Consider the following 18,898-nt stretch of genomic DNA (forward strand, 5'->3'; position numbering starts at 1 on the left):
TTGAACTCTGCTTCCCACTGACTCTTTTGCCCCTCTCATACACCCCTACACTCTCCTCATAACCTCATAACAACACTCTCCATAAACACTGCATTATTTATTCATTATTTAATATTTGAACAATTACAATTGCACATATTCATCGCACTACATTGCACTAATTCATCTTGAATTGCACATACCCACTGTCTTTATACATATTATGTTCATATCTATCTGCATATATCTGCATATATTCATGTATTGCATATATTCATGTATTGTCTTTTCATAGTTAATACATCCTGTATATAATGTTCATAGTACATCCACCTGTAAATATCACCATAGTTTTTCTATAATAGCACTTTATAACTTATACCTATATCCTGCACTTGCTGCTATTGCACTCCTGCTTAGACCTAAACTGCATTCTGTTGCCTTGTACTACATGTGTAATGACAATGAAGTTGAATCTAATCTAAATATATTTATAAAACGCACACACACACATATATTATGTAAAGACGAATGCTTTATTTTGGTTGCAATTAATGTCCATCAATCGTTTGACAGCGCTAGAAAAGAGTGTTCATAGATCTCTTACCCAGAATCCTCTCCATCTCCTCACATCTCTTGATTTCACTGACGAATCGACGCTGGAAGGAGCTGACGCTGGGGTTGAGCTGCAAGATTATGATCAAATATTACAATCTAAATACAACCAGACATGGCTGTGGGCACTGCAGTAATTCAATGATACTTCAGATTAAAGCATTGGGCAATACGCATTAAATCATGTTAATCAGGCTAAATCAAGTGGTTTAGCTCATTCATAAATCTGATAAATTGATGCTTAAAATGCTAAAATTTACATTTGACAGGAGATTTAAATATATTACAAATTAAATATATTACATTTAGGGCGGCACGGTGGCTCAGTGGTTAGCACTGTTGCCTCACAGCAAGAAGGTCGCTGGTTTGAGCCCAGGCTGGGTCAGTTGACATTTCTGTGTGAAGTTTGCACGTTCTCCCCATGTTAGTGTTGGTTTCCTCCGGGAGTTCCGGTTACCCCCACAGCCCAAAGACATGCACTATAGGTGAACTGGGTAAAAAAAACTGGCCGTATTGTATGTGTGTGAATGCGATTGTGTATGGGTGTTTCCCAGTACTGGGCTGCAGCTGGATGGGCATCTGCTGTGTAAAATATATGTTATATGAGACCCCAGATGAATAAAGGGACTAAGCTGAAAGAAAATGCATGAATAAATATATTACATGTACCAAACTATCAGAAAAATACAAGACTTTTCATTTATTGATTTGATTGAATAAACATTTTAATATTGATTATAGATAATAAATTTAAAAAAGTATATTAAAAATAAATTATTTACACCTTACACAAGATTTAGGATAACATATTTGCTCTGAATATATTTTTTTTCTTCAAATATATTATGTTTCTCTTTAGCTTTGCCAAGTTTTTGTTTTGGCCATTTTAATACTTTGTCTTATTTTAAATTTTGATATTTCGATTTACATTTTTGACAATGGTAATTTCAAGTTGTTCATTTTCAGTTTATTTTAAATATAACTGATAAAAAAACTAAATAGGGTGCATAAAACTCACTCAGTTTCTATATTTCGGACTAGTCCCTGATTTATCAGGCGTCATCACTGCAGAATGAACCACCAATTACTCTGGCATATATTTGTTGCAGCGGATGCCCTTCCAGTCACAACTCAGCACCTATAAATGACTTGTTTCCACTGACTGGTACAGTACGGTACGGTTCGGGTCAGTACGGGTCACCTTTATCAGGCTTGCGTTTCCACTACCAAGGGTACCCTTTTGGTGGGCGTGGTGTATGCCAATGTTTCAGTCGACGTCATTCTCACTCGAGGAAATGTCTACAGTAAAGCTGTACGGGTCGCTCACATATCATATGAAAAACACTTCTCACAAAACAGATGCTTTACACATATAAATACTTGTGTTTAAATGTTTATTACTAACTCTTCTATGAACATGAGTTGATTATAACTGCAGATCATTGACAGTGCGAAATAGCCTACTGTAACGTCTGTAATTATATTAAATAAATAAATAAATGAACATATATAAACACATACAGCCCCTTACAGTCTACGATATGCTACCAACTACAGAAGAACTACAAACAGCAGACATTTCATCCTTATTTAGGTTCAAGAACAACACAAAATATAGCCCACAGTCAGAACAGACCTCTCATGTGTCTTTAATCTTCAGCAGCACATGTTGCCTTTGTTAAACAGTAATTCCATCATTCCCAGTTCATATTAGTCCAAAAGGTGAAGATAATAGTTATACAAGGCATTTTGTTTGATGAAAAATAATGTGCTCCTTTTTTCCGGCTTCTCCTCTGCTTTTTCACACATCACTCTCGCGTTTGTGAGTGTCTGACAGGATCGGGTTTCAAAAGCACGTCAATAATCAAGCGCAGGTTATTATAACCGGGTTTTTTGTTTTCATTCTGGCTTGTTGCGTAAGCGAAATATGTATCTCTGTAAACCAAAAGCGTTCAGCTGCGCGTCTAGCTCCGCCTTTTGGTACCCTTCCTTGTGTTTGGTACCCTTTCGAAGGGGTGCCAAAAAAGTGGTATGGTACGGTTCGGTAAGCCTTTTAGCAGTGGAAACGGCCATAAAAGCGTACCAAACCTAACCATACCGTACCACTCAGTGGAGACAGGCCATTAGTCACAATCACCAGCGATCTGTAAGGACACATTCATTGTCACTCATACTACAACTCCCATTAGACACCTCACGCACACACAATTCTGGATTACCGATGATTGCACACACACAGCTGAAAGCTCATCAAAGACTGATTACATGGACTATATATACACTGCTCACATTCTCACACACATTGCTGAGTCTTGTTTTATTGTTCTATTATCTAGCCTAGTTTATTGTTTATGCCCTTTGCTGCCTGCACTGACCTCTTTGCTTGTGACCCGACTGCTCTTATTGTCCTTATGTTACAGTTTGCTGCTACTTGGATTGTTTGTCTGTGCTCAATATAATAAAGACACTGCACGGTGGATCCTCAACTCTGTTGTCAGAATCACTTTGTTACACATACACTCTCTCTCAAACACACACTCATACACTATGGCCAATTTAGTTTACCCAATTTCTGCATATCACCAAAATTATTCATTCATTCATTCATTCATTCATTCATTCATTCATTCATTCATTCATTTTCCTTTGGCTTAGTCCCTTTATTCATCAGGGGTAACCACAGCAGAATGAACAACCAACTTATCCAGCATATGTTTTACACAGTGGATGCCCTTCCAGCTGTAACATCCATACACACTCATTCACACACATACAATACGGCCTTTTTATTTTATTCTATTCATCTTAACTGTATGTCTTTGGACTGTGGGGGAAACCGGAGCACCCAGAGGAAACCCACGCCAACACGAGGAGAACATGCAGACTTCACACAGAAATGTCAACCTTCTTGCTGTGAGGCGACAGTGCTAAATACTGTGCCACCGTGTCACCCCAAAATTATTTAATGAATAAATAAATAAACCTGAACAAATTTTAAATGTCAACCACCCTTACTGTTGGCAGCAAATCAGTAGGGCACACACATCTGTGACCAACACTTGGGCTATATACGTGCTTGTGTTAATGTCATACAACCTCAGGCTGAATAGAAAACACAGGCTTTTAACTAGCCTTGCTATTTTTGATGCAAGTAATTGATTCAACTCATCAGCCTTAACCAGGACATTAACCTAGCTGACACACATCGGCTTCCCTCTGTTTCCAGCCTAAATGTGCTCACTTAACATGCACCTCAAAACACATTTAAAGGGACAATTCACTCAAAAATAAATATTCTGCCATCATTTACTTTTGAATTTCTCCAAACCTGTTTGAGTTGTTTTTATTCTGTTAAACACAAAAGAAAATATGTTTGAAGATTGTCGGAAACCTGTTACCACTGACTTGATTTGTTTTTTCTACTATGGATGACAATGGTTACAGGTTTTTAACATTCTTCAAAATATCTTTTTTGTGTTCAACAGAACAAAACAAAAAAACAATTGTAAATCAACATGGTTTGGAACAAAGTGTAATTTTTGGGTGAACTGTCCCTTTAATGACTTCCTTTTCACACTTATATAGTAAGCACATATAGGTTTACATTATTAATTTTTGCTGTTAATTCCCGTCCATACTGTTTAATGTATAATTCTTTCCTCCCCTGTTTATTCAATAAAAAAAAAACACATATGGGTTGCCAAATAATGTTGATTCACTCAAATCAAAATGTCAGAATTCAGGTGGTGGATCTCAATCTACCTACACAGCATTTTTGACATCAGGTGACTTGCATTTGATGCCCCAGAAATGCTGTTTTTGTTTGGCAAGCCATTTTAACATTTACTACATTACTGTAACACATTATAGTATATGATTTCATGCTACATGTACCTATTTCTTTAAGCTATTGTCTTTTTTATTAGTACTTATTCATTAGATATTAACATGTTTTCTTTAGAACTAGAGTTTATTATTTACATATTCTTTCTTATTTATCAGATACTGGTACTCAAACATTAGATACTGGTAACTGTTATGGCTCATTTCCACTGAATAGTGTGGTTCAAGTTAATACCAAATTAGCATACCGTACCACTTTTTTAGGAAAAAAGTATAATATCTAAAGTCATAAACCATGCCTATCAAGTGGTGTTAATTGCAAATTTCTGGTGTATACCGCATATAGCATGTAAGGGTGATATTAGCAGAGGAAATATAAGCCTGATCATGGTTACTCATACTACATTGTACTGTACTGAACTAAACTGAAAAAAACTGCTCGGTGGAAATGAGCCATAAAACACATAATAGTAATTAGTCATTATACTAATGTATTTTATACTAATGCCTATTTAATGAATGCTAATCATTATTTCAGTTGGTACCAATAAATATTATAAGATTGCAAGTCACGTGTTATCAACTCAAAGCATAACATATTAAATAAGGGCAAGCATCTTATTAGCCACATAGTACCTAATGAATAAGAAATAGTATCTAATTTACATATACGAGTATGTAATTAGAGGTACTAATATGTAAATAAATAAGTACTAGAACAAAAATAAATAACTGCTTGCTAATAAAAACTCACAACTGGAATACATACAAGTCTAAACTGAATAGTTGATCCCTCAATAACAGGAATCAACAGAAGTCAATGACAATTTTTTTTTTATTTGTTACTAGTAACTGTTACGTCTGTGATGGGAAATGATGAAATGGAGATCCAAATGCAGACCAGTGGGTTTATTGTGAAGTGCAGAAAATCAGGAATGATAACATAGGGAAAAAACAAAACAAAACAAACAAACAAACAGAAACTAGCTAAAGAATAACACAACCAAACCTGGGCACACACAGACATCATAACTAAGAAAACTAATGACAATGAAGGGCTGACAGAACCAGGTATAAATACACAAAGAAACAATTAACTAAAGCTGACAATTAATAACCAAGAGCAATAAAGAACACAGGAGAACTAACATGTGTGTGACATGAATAAAAGCAAGCTAAAACAAAACACAGACAGGGTTACATTAAAAATAGCATTACTAGGAGGGTCAGACAGAATCTGCGAAAATGTTTTGCTTTTTCTGCGCAGAATTGTTAAAAATCTGCAGATTTATGCTGAATTATTTTGGGAGTATCATAACTAAAACCTTAATATAGGAAATAAAAGTAATACCTTTTTAACTTTTATTTAATGTTTACAATGCAAATCCAATTAGATCCACTTTATTTGGTAAACAAAGAAAGTCTCTCTTATAATATATCTGTAACACGGGGAGTGACACGGGGAGTGACAACTGAAGTTTGGATCCACTTGCAGGTTTAATCAAAGTCAGGCAAGCAATGGTCAACACAGGCGCAAACAGATGTATAAAGGCAGTCCAGAATCTTAGTCAAATGTATCAGGCAAGAGGTCAATAGGCAGGCGGCAGACAGAACAATAAGATACACTAGGCTAAGGTCAAAACACAGGCAAACTAGACTAGGAGAAATACGTTGTAATGTCACTTTACAGAAAACAAGACTCGGCAACGTGAATGAGTGTGTGTGCTGCTTATATGGTGTTTGTAATCAGTCTTTGACGATCCTCAGGTGGTGCGAGTGTAAACAGTAGAGACTTGGAGCAGGTGTGAGTGTGTGTGTGGCATGACTGAATATGTAGTCCATTTACAAGCAGATTTGTAGTCCTTATGTGCAAACCAGCGATCTTAACTCCCTAGATCGCTGGTTTGCACATAAGGACTACAAACCGTGACAATATCTACTAAAAGACAGAAAATATTATTTTACAAACTGTATTGTAAATAAATCATATGAATAGTTTTCATATTGTTCCAATAATATTACTGTAATTAATTGAAAAACTGAATAAATATAAATTTACACACAATCACACAAGTAAATAAACCGAATCAATGATGGGCTAAAAATCTGCAGAAATCTGCGGGATTCTGCGTGCACAGATTCCACGTGGGCCTACTAGTGACTAATGAAATAACTATTAGTAATGAAAAAGTACTAATATCTACTAGGAGTGTCTAATGAATAAACACTATTGTGTAATAAATTAGTTAGCTAATTGAATAAGGTAAAAGTCACCCAAAAATGAAAGTTCTGTCATCTTATTTATAAAGTTATAAAACTTATAAAATCCTTTTATTTATCCACAAACCTGTTTGAGTTTCTTTCTTCTGTTGAACACAAAAGAAGATATTTTGAAGAAAGTTGGAAACCTGTAACCCTTGACTTTCATAGTATTTTCTTTTCCTGTTATGGATGTCAACAATTACAGGTGTTCAGCTTTCTTCTGAATACAAAGGTTTTAATCAGACTCATACACTACGGCTAATTTAGTTTATTCAATACACCTACTGCATGTCTTTGGACTGTGGGGGAAACCACGCCAACACAGGGAGAACATGCAAACTCCACACAGAAATGCCAAGCGACCCAGCCGGAACCTCGATCCAGTTTAACTAAAGCATAAACACCAATAGCTAATGGATAGTTAACGGAAAATATATAGGCCTATCTCTAAAAAAACAATTACGGTTCATAGATTGAGTGTTACCACGGCTTGCAATAGTAGTCGAGGCAAACAGTTGACCAACGTTAGGTTGTGATACAAATCTTCTTGAGTGCAAACTTACATCTCGAAATTCGACCAGTCCCATCTCCCCCAGCTCGCTGATGCAGGCGTACGCCGAGCCGGACTGCAGGAACAGCTGCGCCAAGCACATCTCCTCACTCCGAAACCCCGAGCCCATCTTCCCTCTCCTCTCCCGGACACCTGGATAACCCAATCCGCCTCTGGCCTTCGAGAGTCACTCCGACAAAGCACGAGCAACCTGCCCCATCAAACGTGCGACACAAGCCGCATTCAACATCCATGCATTAGACTAAAGTTGACCTGCTAAAGCGTGCATTAAAGATGCATGTCTAAATAAACCGGGCTTAAACTGCACCGAAAACGATTAACCTACAAATCCTATTTTTAGCAGCCTAGTTAATATTCTTGGCACGCTGGTGTAAATTATAACTGTATTATCTAAAATGAACTGCAGGTATTATATTCACGTAGACTTACCTCTAGCTGGCTGGACAATAATAATCGATAGGCGTCTGTACCTTTAATTGCCGTCTTGCCATTGAAACGACAGAAATAGCGCAGGATTTATAGGGATGATGAAGAAGCGTTGACGAACCAACGACTAAACACTATTTTAGCCCTGAAATGTGCTAGTATAAAGGATGTCTTATGTTTAAATTAATCGCATAATAAAAAGATCACTCCCGTAATGCACGAGCTCTGCCGGTGTTACAGATTGCACCCAAGGGTTGCCAAGTACTTTGTTAGAAAACCCCCATTTCATATGTTTAACTTTGAAAGCGATAAATTGTGATTGTGAATGTATGTCATAGACTGTGTAAAACTGTGAAAGTGTGACTAAATAAATATTATATAAATTTACAGCCTCGTTTATTTACAATGTGGTATTAGCTATTGATTCTTCAGCTTTTAGGTATCTTTCGTCCCTTATTCAATTGTTCTGCTATTTATTCCAATAAATACATTTATAAAATAATTTTTTATTTTATATAAATATTTTAAATAACAAGAACAATGCTACAATAATAGCAATTTCATAGATTGCAAATATTTCAGCGGTTAAAGGTTCACTTAGTCACATTGTAAAAAAAATAATTATATATATGTAAAAATAGCTTTAAATGCTAGAAATATGAATTAGTAAATTTATATGGCAACAATATTCAAATTTATGCATATTTCTGATTTCTTGAGTGCTTGGTAAGCAGAAACAAGGGCTTATCAGCAATCTGGCAACCACATTAGCATTTAATATATTCTGTGCCGTATTCTTCCAGACCAGGGGCAGACCATCTGCCTGTCCTTTGTTTAAAAGCCTGAAAATCAGCAGATTTCAAGCGCAAAACAAATCTGTATTTGAAGTTCTCAAATAATAACTAACTAAATGTAAAAATTAATTAATAATTAAGTAGTAATGACATTGTAGTGGTCCTGATGTGACAGTGACATCATTCAGCCTAGCCTTCACCTCATTGTGCATTAATGTAGTTCAACACAAATGAATTGACACTATTAATTTCCAGAAAAGCCAAGTAACTTTTTTAAAGCAATTCCAGAACTCAACAATAAAAGATGCAAATAATATATTTTGAAAAATGTTGGAAACGTAATTATTAATTTAGTATTTTCTTTTCCCTCTATGGATGTTAATGGACACCAGTTCCCAACAGTCTTCAAAATATCTTCTTTTGTGTTTAACCATCCCTAGTAATGTACAAAAATTATTTACAAATGATAAAATAATTTTTTTACTCACTGGCCACTTTATTAGGTACACCTGTCCAACTGCTCGTTAACGCAAATTTCTGATCAGCTAATTACATGGCAGCAACTCTATGCATTTAGGCATGTAGACATGTTCAAGATGATGTCTACTGGTGCAGTTCAAATCGAGTATCAGAATGGGAAATTTAAGTGACTTAAGAGACTTTGAACGTGGCATGGTTGTTTGTGCCAGACAGGCTTGTCTGAGTATTTCCGAAACTGCTGATCTACTGGGATTTTCACGCATAACTATCTCTAGGGTTTACAGGGAATGGTTCGAAAAGAGAAAATATCCAGTGAGTGGCAGTTGTGTGGGCGCAAATGCCTTGTAGATGCCGGAGGTCAAAGAAGAATGGCCAGACTGGTTCCAGCTGATAGAAAGGCAACAGTAACTCAAATAAGAACTCGTTACAACCGAGGTATCTCTGAATGCACAACATGTCCAACCTTGAGGTGGATGGGCTACAGCAGTAGAAGACCACACCAGGTGACACTCCTGTCAGTTAAGAACAGGAAACTGAGGCTACAATTCGCACAGGCTCACCAAAATTGGACAATAAAAGACTGGAAAAAAAAAGAAAAAAAATTGGATATTTTCTTGGCACACTTTTGGCCCATTAGTACCAATTAAGCATGTCAATGTCACAACCTACCTGAGTATTGTTGCTGAGCAAGCCCATCTCTTCATGACCACAGCGAACCCATCTTCTGATGGCTTCTTCCAGCAGGGTAACGTGCCATATCCAAAAGCGCGAATCATCTCAGACTGGTTTCTTATAAGCCTTATATTGAAATATATGTATTTTTCACGCCTACAGGACAGATCAATGAAAATAGGGGTAAAACTAGGGTCCTAATGTGGGCCAAGAAATGCAATCATGTCTCTCCTGTTGTGCAGACTACACACAAAGACTATAGAAAGGGACTTTGCTACACATCAGGAATGACTACACATGTAGAGTCTCTCTAATCTGTTTATTTGATGACTAGTCTAGTTCTGGCCAATTCTCAGGGTGAGTTCAATTCAGAAGAGCCCTAATGCCTTCGGAAGATCCATCTGAAGAGATTAGAGCATGAGCCCTCCAGAAGCCCTCCAGAATTGAGCAGCCTACTATGTGTAACACCAAACAACTTCCTTGCTCAAAAAGAAAATAATGGCCTAAAATGTCCATCAGTTGTATTATTATAATTTTTTATATCCTTCATAAAGGGCCCTTCAGAAGTTCAGAGTCTTCAGTTTTGAGCACTTCGGTTTGGAATGAAACTTCAATATGGTGGCCATGATTATTTTCACTTTAAAATGCCCTTCGGAGGGTGATATCCTGTTTAGATTGCACCGTCACACGTCTATTAGAAATATTTATAAGGAATTGAGTCTGGTGCCTGCAATAGCGCTATCAATAGGCAAAGTTTACGGACTGCAGCTTTTTACCTGCAGAGTCAGTTTTGTGCGTTTTGATTTCATGAGAACTTCAAGAAATGATCAGCCCCAAATTGCCTATACTGTTACTCAAAGCATCTTTGTGTTTAATAGAAATCTAAACAGACTGTTTGGCAAAAGTAAGGCTAAACATAGTTTAGCTTTAACCCTAATTAAACATCTGATCAAGCTAATTGAATCCCTTCAGACTTGTTTGAAACCTATAGGTATGTGTTCTAATAAAGCAGGCTTGGAACTAAACTCTGCAGGTTTAACAGGTATGGAAAGTATTGTTATCTTTGTTTATAGAAATACTCAACATGTGTTTTACCTGAAATGCTTATTGTGTGCACATCTTCTCCTTTAAATTTCTAAAGAAGCTTCCATTTCTTTTTTTATTTCCCGTTTAGCACCCCCATCTTCAGTTTCTGCACATGGGAGAGGTGGGTGTCTGCTAAGCTTCATTCATGGTTTCATTTCCTTTTTGGCTTGGTCCCTTTATTAATCTGGGGTCGCCACAGAGGAATTTACCACAAACTTATCCAGCATATGTTTGACACAGCAGATGTCCTTCCATCTGCAACCCATCACCTGGGAAACACCCACACACAATTTAGCATAGCCAAGTTGGACTTGTGGGGCAAACCGAAGCACCCAGAGAAAATCCATGCAAACTCCACACAAATGCCAGCTACCCCAGCAGGGGCTCGAACTAGTGACCTTTTTACTGTGAGATTGTGCTACCTACTGCACCACCGTGCTGCCCCCCCTAGATCAGTTTAATTGCATTTAACTATGAAATTAGGCACAACTAATGCCAATCTGCTACTCAAAGTTGTAAAACCTGATTTAACAGAAGCTGATCTTCAAAACAGTCAAGTCTGTATGTAGCCTTTGTGACAATTAGCTTTTTTTTTTTTTTTTTTTTTTAAATTAAGTGGAAGACTGTGTACATTTCATCTTGTTTGAATCCTTACTAATACCGCTAAAAGAATCTAAAATACTGCCACCAGAAGTGACAGATTCAGTCATTATACAAATGGATCTGAACCAAATACACAAGATGTGACCCCAGTAATACACTTCAGTAATGTTTAAGACGACAGCAAGACTTAAAACAGTGTAAGATTAAGCTTTTATTTGTCTGTTAATGATTTCTTCTGAGGTTTCCATTAATGAAGGAGCTTCTAATGATTCAGATTACAGAGTACATTTGCGGATGGAGCCATCAACACAGACAACCCACAGCACTCCCAGGTCAAAGGACACGTGTTTGTGACCATTGGGACAGACAATCATTGAGATCCAGTCGGTGCCAGCAGGGTTAGACCGACTCACACCAACTCTGCAGCAGACAAACAAAGAATGTGGTTTCATCTACAGGAAGAAAATAATGCTTGACAAATGTCATGTTACTCTGCGTGTGAACCGTTCAGCCGACCTTTGGAATAGTTTTGCTTCATAGTTGACACCAAAGACACTGCCATCCGTTCCTACTTCAATCATGGACAGAAGGCCAGGGATATTTACAAAAGTCCCATCCCCAGAACAGGCATTACTGGACACACCCTGTTAGAAACCCCCCCCAAAATATTTAGTATTTGCAAAATGATTTCATGCATTTAACATGGTGACATTACCTTCATGATAAAGATACTGTCAGCAGAGTTCACACCCCAGCAGCTGTAAGGGCCACAGCTGTAATACTTAAGCTTTCCATTAAGGGAAACCCAAGGAGTGGTGCTGGATGGCCATTGGTTGTTTGCGTCCATATTTAAACAAAAGATGTCATCATTCATATTGACGCCTGCAATGATCTGATCACCTCCAGCATCCACCTGCTTGAGAAGACCTTCAAATAAAAGGTTATGATAATAAGGGATGATTTTTATTATATATAAAAAAAATAAGTTGAATTAATGGGAATTTTTTATATACCTGGAAACTCAACAAATCTGCCACTTATCAATTTGAAGATGTAGTAGGTTCCATTCACTCCCAGCTGACCAGCAGGACCAACACTGAAGTGCTTTAGAGATTTGCTGACCAAATTGAAGACATCATCTTGCAGCACAAACGCTTGATTTAGATCATTTACGCCAACCACTGAACCAGACCCAGCATCAATCTGCTTCAGATTACCATTCATTATGGTACAGTCTAAAGCTGCAAAAAAACCACACAAAATAGAGCCTTTAAAATATAATTTTTTTTAATAAAATAATATTATTAATAATAATAATAATAATAATAATAATAATAATAATAATAATAATAATAATAAATGCATTTACCCATAGTGTAAAGGATCTGGCAACTCAAGAGCAGCAGAACAACCTGATAAACCTCCATTGCTCCACAATACAGTTTTTGTTTGGACCTGTTAACCAAAAATCAAGTACATGAGTAAATTCAAAGTAAAGATAAACTCAACAACACAATGACAATAATTAATTGAAGATAACCTTGTCTTGTTTGAGCAGGATTCAGCAGTCAGAGTGAAGACATCAACAGCAGCAATGAAGAAAAACACTGCAGCTGTGTGCTTTTTTATTTAAACAAAGCAGCCAATCAAGCGTAAAAGCAAACTGTGAACCAACCATGAAACACCAGTCAAACCATGAAACACCAGTCAACAAGATCAAGCACAGGTGCAGACATCAATCAGCCAATGAACAACCAGAATGAAAACCATGGACATTAGCTGAACAATAGTGTTGTATACAAAACAGCCCCTATATATTCATTCACTCTGCCCTACGTTAGTCAACTAATATAGACCAGTTGAGTTTTGAGGAGTGAATAATTTGAGCACTTAGTGCACTGGAAGGGATGCTGTTTTGTTTGTGCATCACTAAAACAGATTAGATTTTTAACTACTTGGCCAGACCCTGTGATAGTTATTTAACACTAGTGAGCTGTCTATTAGCAATGAAACAAAGACTTTTAATTTCTGTCATGTATACAAACGTTATGTTAATTAACATGTAAATAACGTGCCATGTCCTAAAGCGCGAATCATCTCAGACTGGTTTCTTGAACATGACAATGAGTTCACTGTACTCAAATGGCCTCCACAGTCACCAGAGCTAAATCCAATAGAGCACCCTTGGGATGTGGTGGAACGGGAGATTCGCATCATGGATGTGCAGCCGACAAATCTGCAGCAACTGATGCTATCATGACAATATGGAACAAAATCTCTAAGGAATTTTCCAGTACCCTGTTGAATCTATGCCACGAAGGATTAAAGCAGTTCTGAATGCAAAAGGAAGTCCAAACCAGCACTAGTAAGCTGGACCTAATAAAGTGGCCAATGAGTGTAGTGCCATCAAGTTACTGGATCATTCAATCAAACCGTTTTACATTACATAATTCAAATAATGATGATAACCTTAGTTTATAAACACAAAACAAAAGCACTGTCGTTCTTGATTCATCCAGAAATCTACAATGTAGGTCAACATTCTCTCTTTAGTGAGTTTTTAATGAAAGTGTTTTAAATGTTTAATTAACAACAATAAAAATCATTTTATTGATTTAACACAAAATTATGAAAATACCCAGATCAATCACAATGTGATTAGAGCCCCAGTAATAAATTACTTTATATTTTCATTAAAATAAATCAAATACTTCTCATTTCGATTTTTATACTTGTACAGTGTGTAAGATTATTTTTGAACGCTCAAAAGCAAAATTAGTAGTAGTTGCTTTATTGAAATAGGGGTGGCAGAGGAGGATTTTTATAATAAAAAAAAAAAACTTTCCCTCAATCAATAAACCACTGAAAAAAAAAAAATAAATGAATAAAATAAATCCTCTGCCTCCCCTATTTCAGCAAAGCAACTACTACTAATTTTGCATTTGAACGTTTACACATCTTTTACACACGTTTACACACAGTACAAACATAAAAATCAAACAAACAGACAGCTGTGCATCATCTGAGGCTCTGTGCGAGTCTGTTGAGCTCCTGTGAGAGTCCAGTGACTGTGTCCAGAATCTTCTTCCTATCCGAGTCCAGCAGTCGACCTCCACAGCGCTGGGCAAACTTGTCCGGATGCCAGAGCGCCTGCTGTCGACGGAGAATCTTCCGGAAAGCTGGCAAATCAGCCCGATTGGCTCCATGCAACATAACGGCCACCATTTCATCCAACGACCCGCGAGGTGCAGGCCAAGGGATGTCCTCGTATGCCAGCAGGCCTTCCTGACCCTTGCTGGACGAGCCGTGAAAGGTGGCAGTGCAGCGCTCCTCGTAACGCCTCTTCCTTCCCTGCCGCGTCTCTTCCTCTTTTCGAGCTGCTCTCTGCAGGTACTCCTGATGCTCGCGCTCCAGTCTGGCATTCAGCTCTTTTCGGCTCTTCTCATCCTCCTCCGTCTCCTTCAGCCTCTTGGATTTCTTGTGTCCAGAGGAAGATGCTTCTCTCTGTTCTCGGCTTCGCTGCTTGCTGAAATATTCTCTTCGGATACGATCGGCCCAGTCTCCGAATTCTTCCTCGTCTTTGTCGTCCCATAAGTGGTCATCTGGGGAGAACAGTAAACAGTCAGAATTATTAGACCTCCTGAATTATTAGCCCAACAATTTTTGTTTAATGGAAAGATTTTTTTTCCAACACATTTCTAAACATAATAGTTATAATAACCATTTTCTAATAACTGATTTCTTTAATCTGCCATGATGACAGTAAATAATATTTGACTAGATATTTTTCAAGATACTAATTTTCAGCTTAAAGTACAATTTAAAGGTTAGGTTACTAGTGAGGCAAAGTATTGTATACTGATGGTATGTTCTGTGGACAATCGAAAATAAAATATTGCTTAAGGGGGATAATAATAATAATAATAATAATAATAATAATAATAATAACCCTAAAATGTTTTTTTTTATTATTAAACACTGCTTTTGTTCCAGCCAAAATGAAACGAATAAGACTTTCTCCAGAAGAAAAAATATTGTCAGACACTGTCAAAATGTCATTTAGGAAATATTTGAAAAAAACAAATAAATAAAAATAACAGGAGGGCTAATACTTCTGTATTCAACTGTATATGCTTTTGATATTATTATAATTTATTTAAAATGTATACAATTTTTAAACATTGATGTAAATAAACAATAATGACAAATGAACTAGTACAAAATTTACAATAAGTCCTCCCAATAAAAGAGAGATCATCTCTTTAAAGAAATTTATACAAAATATACAGCATATATAATAAGAAATAGAAACAAAAATAACAATAGTCACACTTGCTATACACAATCAGTGATATTAATGCATACATCAGAAATAAAAGTGAGGATTTACAAAACTAATTTTGATGTGACTTTTGATTTACATTTCTCACTTTTGTTCAATTCTGGCTTTACAAGAAAACATGCCAAAGTCAAATGCATGAATATGTGAGACTACATATTGTAGAGATGACTCTTTGATAAATTAACATTTAAATTTAATAATGTCCTGCTGCTAATATTCATCAGATCGTGTTTTATCAATTCAACATTTTTGGGTATATCGGTAGGTACTGTGAATTCGTTTTTATGTATTCCCTAATACATAATTCTAGATATTTTAATAGTTCATATTATTTATTGTAAGTGCAGCTGTCAACATTTGAAGTGGATCAAAAGCATTAAAAAAACAAGAATCTGTGATATTCAATAGTTTTTGGTCAACTTTGAAGATCCACTTCAAGTCTTGACTACTGTACACTAAAAATAATTTCTGCAAAATTGTTGCAAACAATTTATGTGCTGAGTTTAAACAAACAAATAAACTTTAGTAATGTTCAACTTTTTTGTTAGTTTAAATTCAGCCCAAATAAATTGTTAAAACCATTTAACTTAAATTTTGTAAATCTAATGAATCATAGTGATATTTTAACATTGAAATAGGAACAATATTGTACTTTTCATTAACAGTCATATCTTCACATTTACTTTATAGATCACACTTAAATCTGGCATAACTAGCTATTCTAACATACCAATACATCAAATATAATAGTAACTGTGCAAGATGTACCAGAAAATACAACACTTACCATCAAACTGGCCGAATGTCTCAAAAAACTCATCCTGGCATTCTCCTAAAAGCTTCTCCCTCCACTGTTGCTCAGTATCAACATGTGAGGATTCATCTTTGGCATTCCCCTGTTTCAAGTAAATAAATAAAACCTCAAATTGCATGAAAACACAATATTTTGCCCAAAATTTAAATTCTGTCATCATTTACTCACCCTACACTTGATCCTAATCTTTTTATAATAATAAATCCAAAATATTTTGAAAAATGTTGGTAAACAAATGGTTCCCACTGACAATATGACTGTATTTTCCCTACTATGGAAGTCAGAGAGAATAGCAACATCTTGATTACGAACATTAGTCAGGATATCTGTTTGTGTCTAACAAAAATAAAGAATTGTAAGAGTATGAAGTTGAGGCTGTGTAAAGGTTAAGACCATTTTCATATTTAGGTGAACTATCCATTTGATAAACAAATTAAAGATATTTGAGTTTAGAGAGTCACTATTTTCACAGCACCTGCTCGGGCTTCTTCATCCACTGAAGCAGGTCATGAGGAGTCACCCCTGCTTTATTAGATATATCCATCGATTCTGGACAGTTCTTCTGCAGTGGCACCACCAGGTCATCATAAGCTGCGATTAATAATACAAAAAGCATTAAAACAGTTTTATCTGAAGATCAGTTTCATCATGCCACACAGTCTCGTACCTCGTTTGCCATGTTTGAGGGCTCTTTTCACAGCCAGATGTAACGGCGTGTCTCCGTTTCGGTCTGTTTGCAGCGGATCTGCTCCGTGTTTCAGCAGGAGCCTGAGGATAGCATCATCCCCGTGGGAACAGATAACGTGCAGCGGGCTTCTGCGCTTCTTCCCCTGGGTGAAATTCAGCTCCAGATCCCTGTGTTTACGGAGGAATGATTTCAGCTTCATCAGACTGCCCTCCTCCACGTAGCGCATAACTTTCTTTTGCTTTCTTTTCTCCATTAGTTCTCGTTAAAAAGACACGCGGATAATAAATTCTAGACGACATTATTTACGTATACGACTTGAATTCCATATTCTTCTTCTTCTTCTTGTGTGTTGTTTGGCGGTTGGCAACCAGCTTTTTGGAGCATTACCGCCACCATCTGGATTGGAGTGTGAATCAGGAGTTGGCTAACTTATGCATTCCTTATAGTGTAACAAAGCGGCACAAAAGAAAAGCTCATTCCAAAAAAAAAAAAAAAAAAAAAAAAAGCCCCCCAAAAAAAAATAATAATAAAATAAATAAACCTTCCTAAAAATACACATTTACTTGACCATAAGTACATTTATATTCTATTACCTAACCCTGTGTCTTTCAAAAAGTTATACACATATCTAAAACATATATCCCCCGTGCTCAACTTTAAGATATTCTCTATTTTAGGTTCCACTTGTTTTTCCTGTAACTGTGTGAACAATATATTTCTTTCTGTGTGGTAAATTGGGCATTGCATCAATACATGTTCTATAGTCTCCTGGTTGTTATTACATTCACACATCCCATCTGCATGTTTATTGATCATGTGTAATGTACTATTGAGTGCTGTGTGATTAAATCTCATTCTTGTGAACTTGTCTTCTTCCTGTTTGCTTTTCCTTGTTTCCCTACCTTTTCCAACTTTGTTCTGTATGTTGTAATATTGCCGTCCTGTACTCCCATTATTCCATATCTGTTAAATTCCATATTTCATCGTGATATGACATTTCTTCTTCTTCGTTTTTTTGGCGAATTGCATTCTTTGTGCATATAGCCACCTACTGTGCTAGTTGTGCAACCAGATTCTGTGATTGCTCTGCCCCAATCCCACAGACCTTCTTCTTCTTCTTCTTGTGTGTTGTTTGGCGGTTGGCAACCAGCTTTTTGGAGCATTACCGCCACCATCTGGATTGGAGTGTGAATCAGGAGTTGGCTAAATTATGCATTCCTTATAGTGTAACAAAGCGGCACAAAAGAAAAGCTCATTCCAAAAAAAAAAAAAACCCCCCCCCCCCCCCCCCACCCCCCACCCACAGAAAAATGAATACAAATTCCTTCCTAAAAATACCCTTTTCCTTGATCATAAGTACATTTATATTCTATTACCTAACCCTGTGTCTTTCAAAAAGTTATACACGTATCTAAACATATATCCCCCGTGCTCAACTTTAAGATATTCTCTATTTTAGGTTCCACTTGTTTTTCCTGTAACTGTGTGAACAATATATTTCTTTCTGTGTGGTAAATTGGGCATTGCATCAATACATGTTCTATAGTCTCCTGGTTGTTATTACATTCACACATCCCATCTGCATGTTTATTGATCATGTGTAATGTACTATTGAGTGCTGTGTGATTAAATCTCATTCTTGTGAACTTGTCTTCTTCCTGTTTGCTTTTCCTTGTTTCCCTACCTTTTCCAACTTTGTTCTGTATGTTGTAATATTGACGTC

At 36.6% G+C, this 18,898-nt stretch overlaps 3 protein-coding genes across 4 annotated transcripts in view; all 3 read right to left on the reverse strand.

Annotated features, from left to right (window-relative positions):
• The window catches only part of atp6v0a2a (ATPase H+ transporting V0 subunit a2a), a 40,839-nt gene extending 32,926 nt beyond the window's left edge, over positions 1-7,913 (reverse strand). For both annotated transcript variants that reach the window (XM_056466984.1, XM_056466983.1), the window contains exons 1-3: positions 7,700-7,913; positions 7,263-7,460; positions 587-665 (exon numbers count right to left, since the gene is read on the reverse strand). In XM_056466984.1, the coding sequence (XP_056322959.1) occupies positions 587-665; positions 7,263-7,379 (196 nt within the window). In that variant the 5' untranslated portion in view covers positions 7,380-7,460; positions 7,700-7,913. The remainder of the gene's footprint in view (positions 1-586; positions 666-7,262; positions 7,461-7,699) is intronic.
• Positions 7,914-11,524: 3,611 nt separating this feature from the next.
• LOC130236136 (fish-egg lectin-like) lies at positions 11,525-12,952 on the reverse strand. The gene is made up of 6 exons (XM_056466730.1): positions 12,872-12,952; positions 12,701-12,786; positions 12,345-12,572; positions 12,047-12,258; positions 11,848-11,975; positions 11,525-11,751 (listed from the first exon to the last, which is right to left on the reverse strand). Exons 2-6 carry the CDS (start codon positions 12,756-12,758, stop codon positions 11,607-11,609), a joined length of 771 nt encoding a protein of 256 aa, XP_056322705.1. The 5' UTR covers positions 12,759-12,786; positions 12,872-12,952; the 3' UTR covers positions 11,525-11,606.
• nfkbil1 (nuclear factor of kappa light polypeptide gene enhancer in B-cells inhibitor-like 1) lies at positions 12,927-17,619 on the reverse strand. The gene is made up of 4 exons (XM_056466729.1): positions 17,155-17,619; positions 16,963-17,078; positions 16,461-16,569; positions 12,927-14,933 (listed from the first exon to the last, which is right to left on the reverse strand). Exons 1-4 carry the CDS (start codon positions 17,426-17,428, stop codon positions 14,350-14,352), a joined length of 1,083 nt encoding a protein of 360 aa, XP_056322704.1. The 5' UTR covers positions 17,429-17,619; the 3' UTR covers positions 12,927-14,349.
• Positions 17,620-18,898: the final 1,279 nt, after the last annotated feature.

Source organism: Danio aesculapii, chromosome 10 (assembly GCF_903798145.1).
Source record: "Danio aesculapii chromosome 10, fDanAes4.1, whole genome shotgun sequence".
NCBI classification, from domain to species: domain Eukaryota; kingdom Metazoa; phylum Chordata; class Actinopteri; order Cypriniformes; family Danionidae; genus Danio; species Danio aesculapii.

Excerpts from the sequence above, each read along its gene's own strand:
- LOC130236136 (XM_056466730.1), bottom strand. The coding sequence starts at position 12,758 with ATGGAGGTTTATCAGGTTGTTCTGCTGCTCTTGAGTTGCCAGATCCTT. Across the intron at positions 12,573-12,700 it reads CCAGATCCTTTACACTATGG|CTTTAGACTGTACCATAATG; the intron begins GTAAATGCATTT and ends GTTTTTTTGCAG. Across the intron at positions 12,259-12,344 it reads CAGATTTGTTGAGTTTCCAG|GTCTTCTCAAGCAGGTGGAT; the intron begins GTATATAAAAAA and ends TTTTATTTGAAG.
- nfkbil1 (XM_056466729.1), bottom strand. The coding sequence starts at position 17,428 with ATGGAGAAAAGAAAGCAAAAGAAAGTTATGCGCTACGTGGAGGAGGGC. Across the intron at positions 17,079-17,154 it reads CCTCAAACATGGCAAACGAG|CTTATGATGACCTGGTGGTG; the intron begins GTACGAGACTGT and ends TATTAATCGCAG. Across the intron at positions 14,934-16,460 it reads GACATTCGGCCAGTTTGATG|ATGACCACTTATGGGACGAC; the intron begins GTAAGTGTTGTA and ends TGTTCTCCCCAG.